General features: G+C 42.4%; 1 protein-coding gene across 1 annotated transcript in view; it reads left to right on the top strand.

The window, feature by feature from the left end:
• LOC129092822 (calsyntenin-2-like) overlaps window positions 1-20406 on the top strand; it is a 165182-nt gene that overhangs the window by 104502 nt on the left and 40274 nt on the right. The window contains exons 7-9 of the mRNA XM_054600852.1: window positions 1543-1728; window positions 3530-3787; window positions 4229-4350. Of these exons, the coding sequence (XP_054456827.1) occupies window positions 1543-1728; window positions 3530-3787; window positions 4229-4350 (566 nt within the window). The remainder of the gene's footprint in view (window positions 1-1542; window positions 1729-3529; window positions 3788-4228; window positions 4351-20406) is intronic.

The raw sequence follows: 20406 nt of genomic DNA, 5'->3' as shown, positions 1-20406 counted from the left end.
TTATTAAGGCAAATGTTGACAGCATGACACTGCATTTTAGTTTCCATTCGATACACCAGATTTTACAGGAAACATGCAATTTTGCTTAGAGTAGTAGATTGACATTTCAAAACTCTGGTAAATTAACTCACAGTTGACTTGATCTTACACGGGACACAAATAGCGGTCTCCAAGGTTATAGTCCTGTGTTTGTTTGGCTCAACCATCCTGGGCGGAATTTCTTTCTATTTATACTACGTCTAATGCTTTGACGTGGATGGGTTTAGATTGGAGTAAGTTGAAAGCATGGTGTGTCACATATAGATGCTAAAGCTTTCCTCGGTATGTACAGTATATACAGTAATTGTGTGCAAAAGAAATGTGTGAGAGAAAAAGATACAGAAACGCTTAAATCAGCAGAGCCTTCTGTGATTTTTTATTTTTTTTTGGTGCTCATTGGGGTGTTTTTGTTCTGGTTTAGCGCACACCATTGTTTGTGCCCATTGTCATCACTGCCACTGACAATCCCTCAGCAACAGTGCTGCAGCAGCACACAGCACTCGCAGTCTGGAGGAGGTAAATTAACTACGAAACAGATGCAGTGTGTGCATGTGTTGGAGCACGGGGTGGTGAGTGTGTGAGGAAGCGAACATGCCGGATTTAAACTGGCTGGTGAGCAACAAAGAGCCTCTCCCTTTCTTCTTCTTCATGCTTATCCCTCCAGCTCCACAATGCTGGAGAGACAGACAGACAGACAGATAGAAGGATGGATGGATAGGAACACATGTGTGTGCACACTGATTGGACCAGAATGGTTGAGAGTTTGGTGCCCAATTAATTTTGAGGTGGTATAGTTTTCTCTTAGTTTCGTACGATGATGATGCAATGATGCTACCGTATGACAGACGAAGGCAGCATGACTGACAGGCTTCTGACTGGGCAAATGTTTAAAATTTGTCTTGACAGCATTTGTGGATATGCCGTGTAAACAGTTTAAAACTCTGAAAATGATTGCGATCGGTTCACTGCAAACAAAACTTTTATAAACTGTAAAAGGGCAACGACCTTTTGCAGTTCTGTTTTTAGGAAGAGACTGTGCAGATAAACACAAAATCACAACACAAAGGCTGGAAAAAATGGATGGGAAAAGCAGAAACATCACTGTCTCGCAGAATAATAGCCTGCTTGGACAGCAAACACAATTTGCAGCTGACAGGACGGACAGTGACAGTATAATGACTACTGCCACTAATGCAGGCGCTGAACTGCACTCAAACAACAATGCGGCAATTTTATTAGCCGGGCACATTCTGCCAGAAGGATATTGAGTTGTGACGCCAAAAAATATCAGTGACAGTGAAGAGATTGGAAATGCAGTCTTGTTTTGATGGCGGCCTGAGTGGACAAAATGAGGCGAAAAAAACATGCAAGTGGGCTTGCGAAAATCAGATAGCATTCGAGATAATCATCTCCCGCGCGGTTGGTGTTTCCATTATAGACTGCAATTTAATCTATCCTCTCTGCAATCCCTAACACTATCACTCCATCTCCCTCTTTCCCCAGATTGGAGTAAGCGAGTGGACTACGAGCCAGGAACAGGAAGTAAGCAGCTGTTTCCTAAAATGCACCTGGAGACCTGTGGCGGGCCGCTGTCGTCGGTGAGGACCACCGTGGAGCTGCAGACCAGCCACATCGGGAAAGGCTGCGACCGCGAGACCTACTCTGAGAAATCTCTGCAGAAGCTCTGTGGTTGGTTCCGCAAAGACATTTCTGTTGTGCCATGAATGCCATAATCGTGACCAGAATGAAGCAGTTTAGATTGAGTCTGCATTTTCGGTTGTGTTGCAAGTAAATCACATGAGAGTTGGACCTGTGGCTATTAGGATGGTGGTGGAAATGTGGAATATACCGCAGATGGCCGATCAAAGATGACTTCTGACTGAGGCGGCAAACTGAAAGTTAGTGCAATGAATATGAAGTGAGCTACCGCTAAAAGCATCAGTGGATTCCGCCGTCTGAGCACCATGGTCAGACAGAACCTGCGGCGCCCTTTTTTAAACCAACATCTGAAAGCTCCCGGTCCCTGTTGCTTTTCTTATCTGCGCCTGTGTCCCTGACAAAACCCCCTGTGCTAAATGAAGGCACCAGAATAGCAAACGTAAAGCTGTGTCACTAATGATGTGACAGAGCGAGGGCATTAGCTGCCTCAGATGCAGCCGCGCTTTTCTCTCTCCTCGGTGACTGATGAGCAGCCGCGATGCCGTATCTGTGCCCAAAGCGCCAACAAAGCAGCCGAGCCTACCCGCTCCCCCCCGCTCCCCCCCACCCTCCCACACTGCACCGCCAGCAGGGGGGCTGGAGTCATCATCTTTGACTAACGGCCTTCACAAACCCCATTCCAGCTCATCTGAATGCATACCGTCCACTCCCTGCCTCCCCTGGCTCCCTGGTCCATGCATGGTTTACCACTAAAGAGTCCTTTTCAGGCACCTCATAATCGTTATCTGATAGTGAATAGAATAAATTGTAATTGCTTTTTTAAAGCGCAATCAATTTGAGATAATGTACAAAGACATCGGGCAAAGAGAAGGCTGCAGCTGGGTGCCGGAGAAGTCGATGCGTATTTATTTACTGAGGGAATCTAATTACTGGAGTCAGAATGTCGACACTGGCATGAGTACGAGTCGGGGGGGGAAAACATGTTATTAATGTGCTAATGTTGTGTTATTAGCAGCAATGAACAGTTGCATGTTGCAATTGTTTGCCGGACAAGAGAGCCATGATGAATTTTGACAATGCCCATTTTTTTCTCAGAACAGCATGGTTCCCGTATCACTTTGATTTATTACCGTCCATAAGCTGTTACAAATGATTTATAAATGTGGTTTAAACGCATGAAAGGCATTTTTCACTGTCCCTTGGAGGGGCAGAGATAGATCACTAAAGGACATGTCCAATGCATCGAGGAGCAATGTGAGCGACATGGCAAAAATAACGTTTGCCAGTGTGAAAACAAAAAAAATCGTTCAGGACATATTGAGGTTATTGTGTTAAAGGAATGATGGAGCTGCTTTTAAAAGGTAACAGGATGGCTCAATGCAATGCAGTAATGATTGCTGTGTATTGTCAGGATGAACAGGGATCATATAACAGACGTGTCAGCTGTAAACAAATCACCTGACTGGCTGAATCCCACAACACGCCATTCTTTTCACCAGTCTCCCGCTGCGTCTTTTTTCTTTGAGTTACCATAGAGCTCGGTCAGTATGTGCTCTCTGTTTCCAGAGAGGCACATTTAAGTTGTGACTGAATTTGAGAACGATGACTCACATGTCTTTCCTTTTTGAAAGTCAGGTTTCATTTGCCATGAATCAATACACATCCTCCATCCATCTCGGCCCATTGATTACATATTAAGCCCTGCCATCTGCCTCACTCATAAGTAATCATAGCCAAGGTTAGGCCAATGTACGCCACATATCTGCCGTGATTGTTATTGACACATTCTCTGTGGCACCTTTTTATGTGTTCCCACGGCGATGACCTCCAGGGGCCTCCTCGGGCAGCACGGACCTTCTGCCCGCCCCCAGCGCTGCCACCAACTGGACGGCCTCCCTGGTGACGGACAGCGGCAGGGACAGTGATTTGATCTTCAGGTTTGACGGACGTCAGGCGGCTAAAATCCCGGACTGGGTGGTGCCCCAGAATCTGACGGACCAGTTCACCATCGCAACCTGGATGAAGCATGGACCCAGTCCCGGGCTCAGAGCTGAGAAGGAGACTCTACTCTGTAACTCCGATAAGACTGGTGAGCCATGTGGTGACATTTGGTGGCATGTTAACATGGTAACTGTAGTTAATTTCTAGTTAATATACACATAAATACCATCTTGCTGCAGTACTGTAAATGCTCACAAGAACACCAGATGTGTAATAATCCGCTGCTGAAAACAGTCCAACAAGAAATACACTACTTACTCCAGTTTGAGTGACATTTATCAACAAACAACACTGCCTAGCTGTTTAAGAAGCTGTTTTTCTTTTAAGATTATATAGTTCAGAAGGAACAAATTAGCTTAAAATTTATGAGGTTAAAAATCCAGTGAAAAATGATGTGAGACAACCTTGACAAAGTCGGCCTTCATCTGAGAGGTTCTTCTGTCCCAGTTTAGTGTGTCTGTCTGCTTTACCTGACAGTGAGTTGGTGTGATGATTTATTCCCTGGTGCCTACTCCTCTTTCTCCCACAGAGATGAACCGCCATCACTACTCGCTGTATGTCCATAACTGCCGCCTGGTGTTCCTGCTGAGGAGAGACTTCACCCAGGTGGACACCTTCAGACCAGCCGAGTTCCACTGGAAACTGGAGCAGGTAAGACACCACAATGATCTGGGATACACTTCATAGACAAATATAACATCAGTGAACTCAGTTTAAACCTCAATTCACTTTTGTGGATTTGATAAGTAGGTTTTGGGCAAACTCAAAGGCAGGGATGAAGCTTCTAGCCTGGATTAAACATATATTAAACATCCACTCTTGGCTTAATCCATGCTGGTCTGTATCTGACACTAATAATAGAAGACATCCTGGAGGTCATTTACAGAGTGCGGAAAAAGGTTCTTGAAGGAGTGAGAACCACGGATCAGTCCACAGACCCTAACTAACCAGTTTCACATCACACACATCAAAAGCTTAATACAAATCCACGGCTTTGTGTGTGTGTTTGTGTGTACATAGAAGCACTTGCATGCATTTCTATTTAGTGCTTGACTGCACTAGAAATCCTCCTACAATCCTCAAAAAAAGCTGAACTTTTAATTAACCTCAATTAGTTTGGAGAACTCTCATAACGCTTAACATATTAACCGTGTCGTTTTTTAAATGAATAAAGTGACTCTTCAATGAATATTTTACTGTGGATATGAAGACTTTCCTGTTTGTAATTTATCCTAGCCGAGGCTGTCTTTTTTTTTCCTTTCTCTCTTTTGTTGGAACAAATATGTACAGAGATAAAACACATGTTTTTGCAGAAATGTTGGAATAAGTAGGGCAAGATTGAAATGTTTTAGAAAGAAACACTTCAATCATCCTTGGGTGAAAATATGCAATTGTATCATCAGTTTGGAATATTCTTATTTAATAATTATACCATAAGGGGGGGGGGCTGAAATATGCTCGATCCAGGGTCGTCTGTATGCATGTGCGTGTGGACAGCAGCTGTCTGTTGATCAAGGTCTTAAAGTCAGACGGGTCAGCTCGACTCGCAAGACCCTGCTCTCACCAAGCAAGGACATTTGATCCGGGGGCGAGCCATACAGATGAGTCTGGACATCCAGACGCAGCATCAAGGATCAACTTGATTGGACACATCACTGGTCTTGATTGGTGTTGGGGAGATAGCATGAAAGAGGCCGTCAGTCAGCCTCCGTTCAACACTGGGCGTGCATGAGGCATCGTATGGAGAAATTTAAAGAGATGGATTTCACAGACTGTCAGTCACTTCTCGGTTTTCTCATCCATTCCACATTTCATTTTTTTTATCTTTACTGGAGGTGTTAAAAGTGATTTTCACTTTTTGGGGGTTGTAGTAACAACAAGTTAACAACTTTAACATTGTGGTAATTTTACACACAGATTCCCTTCCCTTTATTTGAATTGAAAATCTAGTTTGGAAATCAGTTTGTTTCTGGCAGAATGGAGAAAGCTTTAAAAGTTATACTTATATAAAAAAAAATATAACCGTGAGCTGAATAATTTCACATATTAAATGTCAATTTTGAAAGAGACCTTATTTTTGATGTCTGCTCTTTTGAGAGTTTATTAGGAAGTGACAAAGTCTATATTTGGGGAACTTAGACTCATGACCTCAGTGTTTCTAAAATCCAGGATACAGCCCTGTTAGCATTTGAGATTTGATCAGCCGCACGAACGGCATGACAAAGAAGGTCAGTCCACCACATTGGTCCATACAGGAATATCTCAACAACTATTTGAAATTTGAAATTAAAATTTGTTACATACGTTGATTGTCTCCAGAGGATGAATCCGACTGACTTGGTGATCCATTGACTTTCCATCTGGCCCTACCAGCAGGTCAACGTTTTCACTTATCCAGTATGAAACTACTAAATGGATTGGCAAAAAAAATGATACAAACATTCATGATCCCCAGAGGATAATTCCTAATGACTTTGATGACCCTCTGACTTCTCATCTAGTGCCACCAAACATCAACTTTCTGATTTTCATTTCTCATAAACCTCACAGCTTCCAGTCACAAAGAAAATATTTGCCATAACAAAGTGTCACAGCTATTCCCCTTGTTTTTATTCAGGGTGATAAATGATTTAAAAGTGATTTTACCATCAGCCACGTTTTTCTATTCATTCAATACACGTTTCAACAATGTGCCACTTGTTCAAACAGCTCCCTCTCCATGTTATGTGCTGTCAAGCAATTAAGCTTATGCAACCTGCAGAGAGGGTTGAATGCTGTTTAGAGGCTAGAGGGAGCAATTTCCTCTTTGTTGAGCTTGTTTGTTTGTGGTAATTCTAGTGTCAAAAAGTGTAATTCACTTATGATGAAATGCATCTCATCCTCATTTGTGACAATTGATTAAATTCCACATAAATTACGTTGAGAGATTATTCTGGCTTCTGGTAGTTTTAGGGTTAAAACAAAGATTTAGAAAGTTAATTCTATAGCCTTGTCTAAATTGATCTAAATGTATTTATTTTATTACCTCCCGGTGATGAAACTTTCTACGGACTGTGCTGGCACCACATACATCTTCGAACAATAGTTGTTAAACTATAGAGTTTCCTGAGTACTTTCTGAATCGCCCCCTAATTCTTTTGTCCTCGCTCTCATCTTCCTCCCTCTTGTTAATAGTTGTCTCTGAAACCCTGGGGCATGAAAGGAAACTTTCATTAAGTTGCTATCTCCCCTCGCCTTCTCGCCACTTCCTCCTCATCTGCTAATGTCTTTTAAACAAAATGAACTTCTGAATACCTCCGGCCCAGAGAATACTTCCACAGAAGAATCTTCTCCTCTCCCTACATTGGTTTATCACAGAAGTCCAATTAATTTCTCATACAATCCAATCAGGCATTGCGAGTCGCCACATAAAGACTGGAACGAAGGGGGGGTAGTTGCAGATATTACATTTACCTGCTGCTAAAAAATAACTGTGTATATCTGGTAATAACTGGCACAGAGTAGTTTAAGGCTGCATAGCTTTATGAGGACAGACCTATTGTGTTCAGTGTGATTCAGTATTTTAAGCTTTGCTGTCTGTGCGGTGTGCACTGTTGAGAGAGATTGAGCTTGAGGTTTTTATTGACTCCATTGAAGCCCTGTGCAGTGAGCTTGTATTGAACGTGTCTTTTGTGCACGGTTTCATATTCTTTAAATGTGAGCCTTGCATTCAAGCGTCTCAAAGGACACTGTCAATCTTGAAGCTGTTTCCTGCATCAGCCAGTACTGAATGAGCCCCTGCTTGTATTATTACCTTGTAGAGAATTGGATCGAGTCTGCACAGTCCCAAAAAAAAATAGCCTTTGGCTCACACAGGTTCTCTCAGACTTCAGTCCTTCAACATTGTATTAAGGGCAAGGGAAGCGTTATCATTCCTTTGAACAGGAGAAAAATAACTAATATGAACTAATCAAACCTTTACTTTTCAAAAAGGTGTTAAATTAAGTTGTAGGTTTATAGCAAATTTATTTACGTAATCATTCTCATTTAATTTGAAGGATGAATATAGGCAGCTGTTGGGAATGATTTCTTCTTAACAATGCGTTTGACACATTCTGTGTTATTTTAAAGCAGCTCCTTAACCTTTTTCCGCTTCAATGGAAAATACGTTAATTTTCAAATTGAGTCTTTATTCTCATAATTCAGAATATGGGTCTAACTTTGTTGCCTACTCGCCACCTGTGTTATAGAAATTTGTGAAACACGTCATCAACACCATTTGTTATCAGGCCATGCATCTCAAGCCTCCTAAACTAGTTAATTGGTGACTTTCAGCCAAATGTGACTAATTAGTCCAAATGTTACTTACGTCAATGGTTGGCGTAGACAATAAACGCAGATGAGTATGTATCTGAAATAATATGTTCTTTATGTACATGTTGTAAAGCTGCCATCATTGTTTACAAACTGTAAAAGGTCCATCTGAAACAATAAGCAATACATGTGTGTGATTATTGCAATATGTGTTGCTAAAATGCTAACCAAACAGCTAGCTTGGTTAGATGTGGGAAATAGATCCCATAGAGTTAGCAAAAGTATGGGACTAAACCAATGGGGCTAATTTCTGTTTTAACTTGTGTGCACTGTAGGGTTATAACATCTTAATGTAAAAGTTTGTTTAGGAGACTTATGCTGCTTGCCTGAAAGTTTGAACATAGCATGGCCAATAGTGAGAATGCCTCAATTTGAAAAAGACCCAGTTTGAAAAGAACCAGAATTGTCCTTTAAGTCCAGTGAATTGACATTTTGCCCTTTCAAGCACAGATGAAGTCTATTCATTTACATTAGTAAATTGAGTAAACAATCTTACCGTAAACGTTATGACCCTAGCACCAGCCCAAACTATCATTTCCATTGGTAAATCATTTAAAGGGCCCTTTTTTGGATTATGTCCCACATTTTTGGACTTCAGCACAGTGGTTCATGAAATGTTGACGGGATACCTCTCCGCTTCACTGCGTCCGTGTTTCCGTAGCGTTTCGTAATGTGTCCCACGTAGAGAGATGAATGGAAATGCTGTTTTTGTACAGTTAGAGCAAAGCCTGCACTGTGTCTGTATCTGACGGGGCGAAGGAGCTTCAGCGGGAGCAGGAATTCAATGAGAAGTCACCTCGAGCGTTTCATCTACGAAAAGATGGGGGGGGGGGGGGAAACAACTGGGATAATTGAGATCTAAATGATGTTTCCTCCAGGAGTCTAAATTGAATGTGGAAGTTACATCATTACCTCCGGCTACCCCATCACTTGTTTTTTTCAGGAAAGCAATCATGCAAACACTCTAGGGGGACTTTCTATGATTATATTAGTGGACAGCAGTGGGAGATAAATATGTGACCTTAACGTTGCCATGGGTAGTCAAGCAAGTCAGACAGCTACAACATGGGTTAATGTTTACATAAATAGTTTCTAGTAGTTTCACACTTTGTGCTATTAGTCACTGACGTTGTCTGCCGTTTAGTGCTTGGAAGTTTACAGGTAAAGCTTTTTTTTTTGAATGAGAGTGGTCACACTGAACCAAAAAGTGAAGTTGAGGACTTTAAAACCAAAAGAATGAGCTGAAAGATGCTAAAATGCTCTGTAGAGCGAAGGGGAACTTCAGAGAGTGGACTAATAATGCTATAAGGGTTTATCAATACCAAAAAAAAGACTTTTACAGTATGGAGTAATTGCCACATTCTTCATATAAAAATATTGACTAGTGCAGATTTAATGCTAATAAATACACTTTCTCCATCCAACACTTGAAGATCATGGACCTTTATTTCATTCTATGAAAGTAAATTCAGGTTTATGTTACCAATTCAAGCAATTTCATCTTTGACTATTGATTGATATGCTCCCTTCCCCATTTTGAAAGTGTCAGCTCACATCTATTATGTGCATCAACAATGGTTGAATGTATCACACATGACAATAAATGATTTAGAGTGTTGTATTTTTTTTGCTAACCGCTTGGCATGATCTTCCCCCCATAGTTGCCTCATAAGTGGTCCAGGCTCATTGTCAAAACAAACATCTCCCGAGCACAACGCCGAGCATCTGGCATTTTAAAATTGCTGATGTGCTGCTGTTGACTGCTGTCATCAGAAACTCCTTGTTAGTAAATTACGGGATGTTTAGGGACCACACTACCTGATGAGATTATGGAATTATGTTGTTTTTGTTATGAAGTGAGAATAAAAAAAAATGTTTTTTTTGCAATAAAACAGGAAAGGTCTGCACAACATCTGTCTCCCTGAGAGAGGAGGGAGATTCTGAATGAGAAAAGGAACTCGGCATTCAATCACACTGACTGTCTCTCAGGCCCAAACCTGCTATGAGGAGCACAAACCATTACCTCACATAATAGCATATGCAGCTGTTTCCCAATGTGCACCAAATGTTTGTGCAGATGACGGTGGTGCATATTTGATCCACAAACACGGCATCACTATTCATTGTGTCTACTTCAATTTCAATGTTTTGGGAGATAAAGGTGAATTCTAACATGACTATATGGAAATAAATAGTGTTCAGACAGGAAGTGAACTGCTTTCTCCAAAGTTGAAGTCCAATGGGTTTTTTTTTCCATCCACCTGACCTACTTATGCAAACTTTGTGGCTTTATAACAACATCACCTGGCTTCCTTCTTTTGCCCCTTTCATAATTCATACGGCTGACAGAGGGTTTTTTCACTTCAACATAAACACACGTCTGCAGAAATGACTAATGCTGTCATTCTTCTCTGAAGGACAGCCTCGTGGTGCCCTACTTGTCAAAGTCTATTTAAAAGAAGTTTAAAAAATCTTACATATATTTCTGAGCTTTACAGCGGACAAATATGTATTCAATTTCTATATTTTATACAAACCCTGTAGTCTGGGTCCAGCATTTATCAATAGGAAAGCAAAAAAATCACTTTTCACACCTTATCTGTTGCTGACTGTAACACACAAACCCACACACAGCATTTCTCTCCTCGTGGGAGGAGCCGTGTTGAATGATAGATGACTCCTACCAAAGAATCTGCTAAATTTAGAGCTCTGCTTCACCAACTGGCTCCAAAGAGCATGATGGGTAGACACACACGCGCACACGCACACACACACGCACACACACACACACACACACACACACACACACACACACACACACACACACACACACACACACACACACACACACACACATCTTCAGACTGTCTATTTTTGAAGGCCATGCAGACTTCTGCCGCAGACAGGTTCAACCCTAATTCATTGCCCGTCATGCATGCATGCACACTTCCAAAAAATGAGGCTGCTGTTTTTCTGTGTGTCTATGTGTCCAGAGCCATCATCTAGCTCTGGGTCCGGATTATGATCTCAATGTTCCAACCAGAGTCAAGGCTTACATCTCACAGCTTTATTCACTAATACTTTAACCGCCTTCAAGGTACACCTTGAGCGTGTGGGGGCGACTTACATCAACCTTTGTACATGATCGTCCATGCCACCTTACCTGTTAAATAGCACAAGTGGAGCGTGAAATACATTTGTTTTCAGAATCCATCCGAAATATACTGCTGGCTAGGACTCACAAAGCACATATTCCCATTAAAACAGTGGATTTATTGCAAACAACACAGTAGCAATCCCTGGATTTTGTTTGGTATTGACTGGCAGTTATGCAAAGGGCCTTGTTTGTATTCAACTGGAGGATCTTATTGACAGCAGTAATCAATAACCTCAGAAAGATGAAAAGGTAGAAAACAAAGGACATAGGATGTAAAGGAATGAGGAAAAAAAATAGAAAAAGGAAAGTGAAATAAAGACCCTCCTCAGGGGACAGAGACTGAAGAGAAAAATAAGTAAGGAGAGAAGAAAGATGGAATTTGTGGAAAACAAAAGAAAAGAAATGTCAGAAATGACTTCCCACTGGACCAAGGAGATGCCAATATATAACATTGGTGTGTGAGAAACAGAAACAGTCAATGAACAATAAACAATTTAACAATAACAGTCCTGCTTCTTACCGCTGATATCACTCAAGCACAATCTCTCTGCTAGACGGGAGGGATGATGCACAGACTGACGAGATCGATACAGTCACCCTGGGTGAAGGGAGCCAAAATAATATGCAAAATAATTGGGTTTAGAAGTGTAATCGGAACAGGCAGGCAGCTGTTGTTGCAATCCTCTCGGTATGATATCACTCATCCATCACAGACATTATCTTCTTTTATCATGTTCCTGCCGAGGTGTCTCTCAACCTCCGCCATCGCTGTCTGCTTCACAAATGAAATCAACCTTTATTACAAACGCACTTTTCCAAAAAACCCTGTTCCATGCAGTTTTCCATCATTTTTATTTCTTTCACATCCCACCATCCCTGGATAATATTACCACCTCTTTATGAGAGCACTGTAGGTCTTAGATAGGCAGAAATCGTGCTGGGGAGGCCACTAAATGACAGCGTGGAGGAGCAATGGCTTTTATTACCTCGCTGACTCTGACTCTGTGTGGGTTTGTGTGTCACAGTATCAGTGACGTGCAGAGTATTCCATATAGATGTGTGTGTGTAATTTAGAACAATGGTGTGTGGCATCTCTGCATATGCTGTAATGTATCTAGCAGAGGTTTGTAGTTTAAGTAAATTATTTTGTGACTCGCCCAAATCAAGTCACAAGCTTTTTTTCCAGGTCTTCCTTGCCACAAATCATTTTTGACAGTTTCAAGTTGCATTTTCTTCTAGGTTAAAGTCAAGTCTTAGGTCCTTCCTGCCAAATCAAGTCTCCAGTCACTCAAGTCAAGTCTCTATTCATTTGAGACAAGCCCAAGTCTTCAATCCTTTATGACAGTTTTAGGTACATTTTTACAGGTTAAAGTCAAGTCCCACATCCTTCGTGCCAAATCAAGTATACAGTCCTTTGTGACCTGCTCATGTCAAGTTTCAAATCATTTTTGGCAAGTCCAAAAATAGTCTCAAGTAAATCATGAAAAGTCTGACTCAAGTCTCAAGTCCAAGTCCTCAATCCTTCGTGACAATTTTCAAGTCTCAGCTTCTTCTAGGTTAAAGTCAAGTCTCACATCCTTCATGCCAAATCAAGTCTCCAGTCACTCAAGTCAAGTCTCAAATCCCAAAAATAGTCTCAAGTAATTCATGGAAATTCAGAGTCTATAATGACATATCAAGTCTCAAGTCATATGAGACAAACCCAAGTCTTCAATCCTTTGTGACAGTTTTAGGTCAATTTTTACAGGTTAAAGTCAAGTCCCACGTCCTTCGTGCCAAATCAAGTATCCAGTCCTTTGTGACTTGCTCATGTGAAGTTTCAAGTCATTTTTGACAAGCCCAAAAATAGTCTCAAGTAAATCATGAAAGTCGGAGTCAAGTCTCAAGTCAAAAAGTCAGTCTCACATCCTTAATGCCAAATCAAGTCTCCAGTCCTTTTTGTGACAATTTTCAAGTCTCAGCTTCTTCTAGGTTAAAGTCAAGACTCACATCCTTCATGCCATATCAAGTCTCCAGTCTTTTTTGCCAAGTCCAAAAATAGTATCTTATTCATGAAAAGTCAGAGTCATTCATCACATTTCAAGTCTCAAGACATTTGAGACAAGCCCAAGTCTTCAATCCTTTGTGACAGTTAAAGTTCTTCTAGGTAAAAATCAGGTTTCATGTCCTTCGTGTCTCAAGTCTAAGTCAAATGCCAAATAATTCAAGTATTGTGTAGGTGTTGTGGTGTGTGCAAGTTCCTGAGAAATGAGAGACCTTTGATTTCTCTTTGTTTTCAAAGGGAGCACAAAGTTCACATAAAAGAAAATAACAGCACAGTAAACGCTGCTGTTCTGTGCCATTCATCATATTAATCTGGACCAAATAGGTTTGCTCAATACCCTCTTCTTCCAGAAAATCTATCCCTTTAACCCTTCGCCCTTTCCTCCCTCCCTCTCACTTTCCTTTTCTTTCTTTTTTCTACAATTTGTCTTACTTTCCGGCCAAATAACACTCCCCAAACTCTCCTCCCAGACTTTCTGCCTACCCAAATGGTTTTTTAGAGAGAAAAGTTTATGTGCAATGCAGCTCTTCCTCTCCAACTGGCCAAAGCACTTCCTGGATTGAGGGTGGCTGTCAGAATCTGCAGTGAAGATTTATGGTGCACATCCCACCCTGACCTTAAGTGTGGTAGGAGAAAAAAGGGTGAGGAAAGAGAGATGAATTGAAGACGAGATAGAGACGGAGAGGCGGAGGAATAAGCGAGCGTGCTATAGGGCTGGTGAATTTGGCGTAGGAGTATCGGCGGCGTGTGCGTTGTCAGGGTTTAGGTAATCACGAGGAGGCGTGTGATGGATGTAGTGTGGCAGTAGGCGAGATGGCACGATGTCTCCCCCCTCCCCCCCCATTATATGTCTCCTTCCACCACTCTGCTATAGGTCTGAGGCAACTTTCCCCACTGCTTGGTTTGGACTGACAGTTCACCCGTGGGAAAACGTCTTTTTGACTCTCTGGCTGCTGTTGTTCCACAATCCCTTCTCTCTCTCTCTCTCTCTCTCTCTGTTACCCGACTCATCTCCTTCACTTGGACAATCCACCTTCCCTCACTGTCACAATCTCTTTTCCTCCATTGTGATGTCTTCTGCTCTAGTAGCATATACATGTAAACAGTTGTCACCAAGTGGCACCAGGTGACAGAGACTCACTGTATCTGCCGGGCTGATACAACAAATAAATCCAGCACCAAACATGCATTTAATAATGAATTTAGGCCTTACAGGGAACAAGCACTTTTACCTTCTACATGCTTTGATGCCTACCCTTGCTACTCTCATCCCCAGGATATAGCAGCATAAAAAAAACAATGTACCTATACCTAAAAACGTTATTTTTATGATATGGTATGGTATGATATCCTACGAAAAGTTACTCCTAATTTTTTGTGCGTTTTCCTACGAAAGTCCAGCAATACATGTGAATTTTCCACTCACATTGTGTACATGAATGCAGTCTTTTCAAAATAAAGTTCCGCCTTAACAGGAAACTAGTTAGTTAGGTTTAGGAAAACATCGTTGTTTGGGTTAAGATAACTACGGACTTCCTGTTATGGAGGTACAGAAGTTACGTGATAAATAAATCAACGTTGACTCCTCGTTTTACATGGCGTCCCCAGGGTGAAAGATCGTTTTTTGTTTGACCCATCCGCCGTCCCTCCCTCCTGCTTTAACAGATGGTCCACTAGCAGAGAGTGTGCAGGAGAGTTTTTTGGAAATATTAAAGTACCCTCTAATCAGCATGCCAAATAACCAGCTTCTCAGCCATTGACAGTTGCAAGGCCTGTTATCTACGCTAGTTTGATTGATTTTTTCCCCACCTGCATTCTGCAAAAAACGGCCCTAGGCTACTTTTGGCTTTCTCCTCAAAATCAGTTAATTATTTTGCTGATGAGCAAGATTGGTACGATAAATGATTTCAACTTAGATGTGGATGTTTTAATAAGGATGGCAGCCTTTTTGTGTAGTGCTCTCATATGTGAATACGATGTCCTGATTATGGGTGAAGAAAATTTGTAAAAACTTGCTATGCTTGTGCATGAATAGATGGAATATAACAAAAAATCCATTGGACAATGAAATTGGGATGTGACATAATTGATTCAATGAATTCATATATATATAGCATCAATTCAACTTAGAATTTAACCTATTGTTTATAAGGCACATTGATTAACAAGGAAATTTAAAAATGGCGCTTCATATCAGAAACGTTGCTTTTGAACACATAACTACATAACCCCATTGGATGATTGTTTTGTTCTAAACGTAGTCTAAAGGTGTGATTACTTTGACACCCTCCAGACTCTCAACCTTCAAGAAAGCAGCTCTTGCTCAGTACAAATCCCTCTTAAACCCCTGCACATACTTCTCACACAGTGGAGCTCCAGGTGCCAGTGTTAGACATTAGTGCACTCCTATCCAGCCCTATTCCAAACCAATGATTATGACACTCAGATCAGAGAGTTTCTGTCTGATTGGGATTTAAAGTACTGTAGCAACAGGCTTAAGTGTTGCAGCAGGTTTGCATTTTTATGAGAGCAGACTGGAGAATAAGAAAATTGAGAAGATGATGATGAAATAGAGAGGGTGATACTGTAAGAAAAGACAGATTTGTAACAAATTATTGGTCACGTAATGTTCGGTACCTCTGATATAAGGGAATAATCCAGCCACTATTCAAATCTAAAAATACAGAATACAAGCCCAATGTATTGCCCATTTACATGCTGTCTAAAGATATTGCTATCAGCGTGAAAACACTGGATACCGATCCAGAGAGCGGTAATTCACAGCACAGCTTGATTCTTTGGAGCAGCTGCTCTCAGTAGAGTTTCCTACTGGGGATCTACTGGGGTGAAATAAGGTAATCCCAGTTTCTGTAACTGAATAATCTCTGTTTGCAAACAGACCCAAAGAAAAACACTTTAGGGACTTTTGGGATTTAAAAAGAATCATATTTGGGCCAAAATGTTCCCAAAACCAGCCCTTTAAGAAAAAGTGTGTGCTATTTTTAGCAAGGAATTACAAGGAATGGACTTTATGTGTGCTGGGAAACATATATCACAGCAGTTAAAAATGTAAATAGCCTTTTATATATATTTCTGTTCGGGGTTGTTTGCTATACACCATTTCTTATATCCAGCTGTAAACAAAGTCATGTCTTCACCTTTCTTGCACATAAATCTGGTTTCAGCACAACAGAAGGCACAAATCCCAAATAATGTTGTGGGATTTAACCAAGCAAGGAGGAGGTATTGTTGTTCAATATCTTTTGTTTTCCATTAGAATAAATGTCTTCCTGCTGGGCTTGAAAACTATCTCTCTATCTTTTATTCCTACTTCTGATCTGCGTAGCTCTTTTGTTTTCTCTGTTCCCTCCCTCTGTCCTCAGATAGCAATAGACTTGTTCTATTCATAGGAAATGATAAAGGACACATTTAAGGTAATCATGAGCGCTTCTGATTTATAATTATCTGCTGTTCCACAAATCTAAAAATCTCCTGAGCCCCTGAAAAGCATTTGCGGTTAATTAGGAATATGCAAACCTGTGTTTGTGTGTTCACAATTCATATGAGCATGTGAGCGTACATGGGCAGTAAACACCCACACATTCACAGAGTCTGACACTACAAGCCATCCCTCAGGCAAAATAACAATGAAATCAGTGAGTTACCCAGTGGATTACATTTTGAACCCTGTTTACACTTACTTTGGTTTCTGCCAAATAGGCACCATAAAAGTATGAATGAGCTTTTAGCATTTCCTGTTTGCAATGTACCAAAGGATGTACAGACAACTCTCACTGGATTACTTTTATACTGAAGAAAAACTTGATGATTCTCAGGCAAGTTTTGGAATTATAAGTAGTGTCTTCTTTTCTACGACTTAAGTTGATTTCTTTGGACATTGGAGATACTGACATAGGGAAATGTAATAAGTAAAAATGGATCAATGTGTCGGTCCGTTCAGATTTGACCGAGTTATGACTCCAAGAAAGAGTGTGATTTTTGGCAAGATTGTGGAAATTAAGCGCTAAGGTTTTCAAAGTACCTTCCATGAGTTGTGTGTCACAGCCAATGCTGCAGATCCACCTGCTGACTATGTTGATGTGTCATTGGGCCAAACTACAATCTTTTCTATTCATTGCACCAGCAATCACCTGTCTCTTTAACCTCACGCAGTATTATTGCTTCATCGAATAATCTTCCATGCTAAATCTACATTAACAATCACAGAAATATCATGACGCACACAAAAATACTGGTGTTCTAAGAAGAGAACTTACAATATGTCGTGTATTCAGAGGAAAAACCAGGCTTCTGCAACATTAATTAAAGCTCAAAGTATTGCAATAGACAGGAATATAATAATTCTATTCTTTACTCTAGTCTTTGCTTTCCACCACTTTATGGTTTCATTATAACAGTGTACCAAAGAGGAAAGGAACAACTTTTGTATATATCATCATCACATATTAAATAAACATTTTACAGTAACCATCCCATATAGAAAGGCAAGTGCATATTATATCAAAACACAAACTTGCAAAGAAAAACTAATACAATCTTGCTTCAGCAGTAGCAAATTTACCAAGCATAACATAATTATCTCTGCCAGGCTTGGGATAATGTTTCAGTTAACAGTCGGTCAGCCTGTGAGGGAGCATGTGTTCGGTCGTGTATGTGTGTCTGTCTGTCTGTCCACAGCTAAACTCACATATAAACCACCAATAAACCAGTTATATTCTGTGCTTATTTGTGACTGTATGTGTCACAGTCACGCCACCACACTCTCCCTCACTCACCTAATCAGCCTCATGCAGTGCACCTGTCTGCCACACCCACCTCATCAGCACCATCCCTCTCACCTGCTCACTCTGCTGCACAACACACCTCAGTATAAATACCCCAGTCTCACACACACTCACTGCCAGATCGTTCTCCGCATTATGCCAGACCTTCCAGCGTTATTCCCCGGACTGATTTCCCGTTGCCGACCCCGCTTGTTTGGACTTCTCCGCCTTGCCTCTGCCCCGGTAACTGACTCAGCCTTCCGTCCCAGACCACGGTATTCCTACCTTGCCTCTGCCCCGGTTAACCGACTCAGCCTTCTGTCCCCGACCACGAGATTTGCCTTTGCTCCTTTTGGTTTCTGTCTGCCTGCTCTGCTGACGGATCAGCGCTCTCTAGAGTGGAATATAACCCGTGAGTTATCTCCTGCCTGTCTACCTGCTGTTTGTTCCGCTTTGAGTAAGGCTCCTGAACTTTACCCTGTCTCCTGGTCGTACTGCACTTGGGTCCACACACCACCCGTTACAGTACGATCTGGCCAGAACATGGATCCAGCACACGACACCTCGCCACAGGCTCGGTTCACGGCTATGGAGGAGGCGATCCAGAGACACGGTACCCAGCTCGCCGCCACCACCGCCGAGGTTCACCAGACCTTAGTGAACCAGGGACAGGCTGTGACCGCCTTGACGCACCAGGTTCAAAAACTTGCGGCGGCCCTCACCCAGATTCTCGGAACGTTACGCTGGGGATCCTGAGGGCTGTAACGCATTTCTGACGAACTGCTCCATTTTGTTCGCGTTACAGCCATACACCTTCGCCACCGAGGAAGCACGAGTGCCGTATTCTATCAACCACCTGACGGGGAGAGTGCCCGCCTGTGGGGAACGGCGGAGTGGGACCGCCGAAGTCCCGCCTGCGCTTCCTTCCAGACGTTCTCCGAGGAATTACGCAAGGTTTTCGGGGTGGTTTACTTGGGACCGGACGCCACCGGTGGATTGTTGGGGCTCCAGCAAGGTAATCAAACTGTCACAGACTATGCCATAGACTTCCGAACCAAGGCACGGCTAAGCTTGTGGAATTTGGCCGCTCAGTGCGACGCTTACATGCTCAGCTTGGCAGACTACATCAAGGATGAACTTATCTCCTTCAAGCTGCCCACCTCTTTGGACGGTCTGATCGAGGTGACCTCTCGATTGGACCGCCGCATCCAGGCCCGGCGGTTGGTGAGGCGCCAGGGTCGTTCCAGCCACGATCGATTCCCCAACATTATGCATGCCACAACCCAGCGCCCAGACTCTCCACTGAGGAGCGTGATCGACGCCGACAGAACAACCTCTGCATGTACTGTGGCCAGGCTGGCCATTTGGCCTCCAACTGCCCGGTAAAAGCTTGGGCTCGCCAGTAGTTAAGGAGGTACTGGTGAGCCGAGCCGTTTCCCGACCCTCCTTCTGCCAGAGACCCCTTTTCCACACCAAGTTACTCCTACCCGTCACAAGACCATCTCCTTCCACATCCTGCCATCCCCCCGGACTCCCCTCATCCTGGGGTATCCTTGGTTACGTCGACACAACCCCCACTGGGTTACAGGGGCTTTCCGAGGCTGGAGCCCTTCCTGCCATCTTGTCTGCCTGAAACAAGCCGCCGCACCTCAGGTTCCAGTTCCTGTCAACTCCACACCTCAGTATAAATACCCCAGTCTCACACACACTCACTGCCAGACCACGGTATTCCTACCTTGCCTCTGCCCCGGTTAACCGACTCAGCCTTCTGTCCCCGACCACGAGATTTGCCTTTGCTCCTTTTGGTTTCTGTCTGCCTGCTCCGCTGACAGATCAGCGCTCTCTAGAGTGGAATATAACCCGTGAGTTATCTCCTGCCTGTCTACCTGCTGTTTGTTCCGCTTTGAATAAAGCTCCTGAACTTTACCCTGTCTCCTGGTCGTACTGCACTTGGGTCCACACACCACCCGTTACAGTATGCTCCCAATTGCTGTGATTCACAATAATGACTGCTGACTCCTTAATAAGCAGGTAGAGGCAGCAAGTGATCAACAACTGCTTCAGTAGCATAAAGCATTTTCGGTAATTGGATAGGCTAAAACCAAGCCTTACCAAGTCTGTTGCAGGGCACATTTTTGCCTTTTTCATGGCTCAAACACTGAAGTTTGGTCTCATTTTGAACCCGATATGTTATGAACTAAGAATAGGCATCATACAAGACTAATAAATCCCTGTTTTTTTGTCTTTTCCACCATCTTGACTTCAAATAACCCGGAAGGACAATTGAGAAAGACATTCAACTTAAGTTTTAGTTTGAGAGGGAAGAGGGAGACACACCTGGAAGAAATCTGCACTGTACTGAGTTCACT

The sequence above is a fragment of the Anoplopoma fimbria genome, chromosome 1, assembly GCF_027596085.1.
Source record: "Anoplopoma fimbria isolate UVic2021 breed Golden Eagle Sablefish chromosome 1, Afim_UVic_2022, whole genome shotgun sequence".
In the NCBI taxonomy this organism is placed as follows: domain Eukaryota; kingdom Metazoa; phylum Chordata; class Actinopteri; order Perciformes; family Anoplopomatidae; genus Anoplopoma; species Anoplopoma fimbria.
This window is presented reverse-complemented; position numbering and strand designations above follow the sequence as displayed.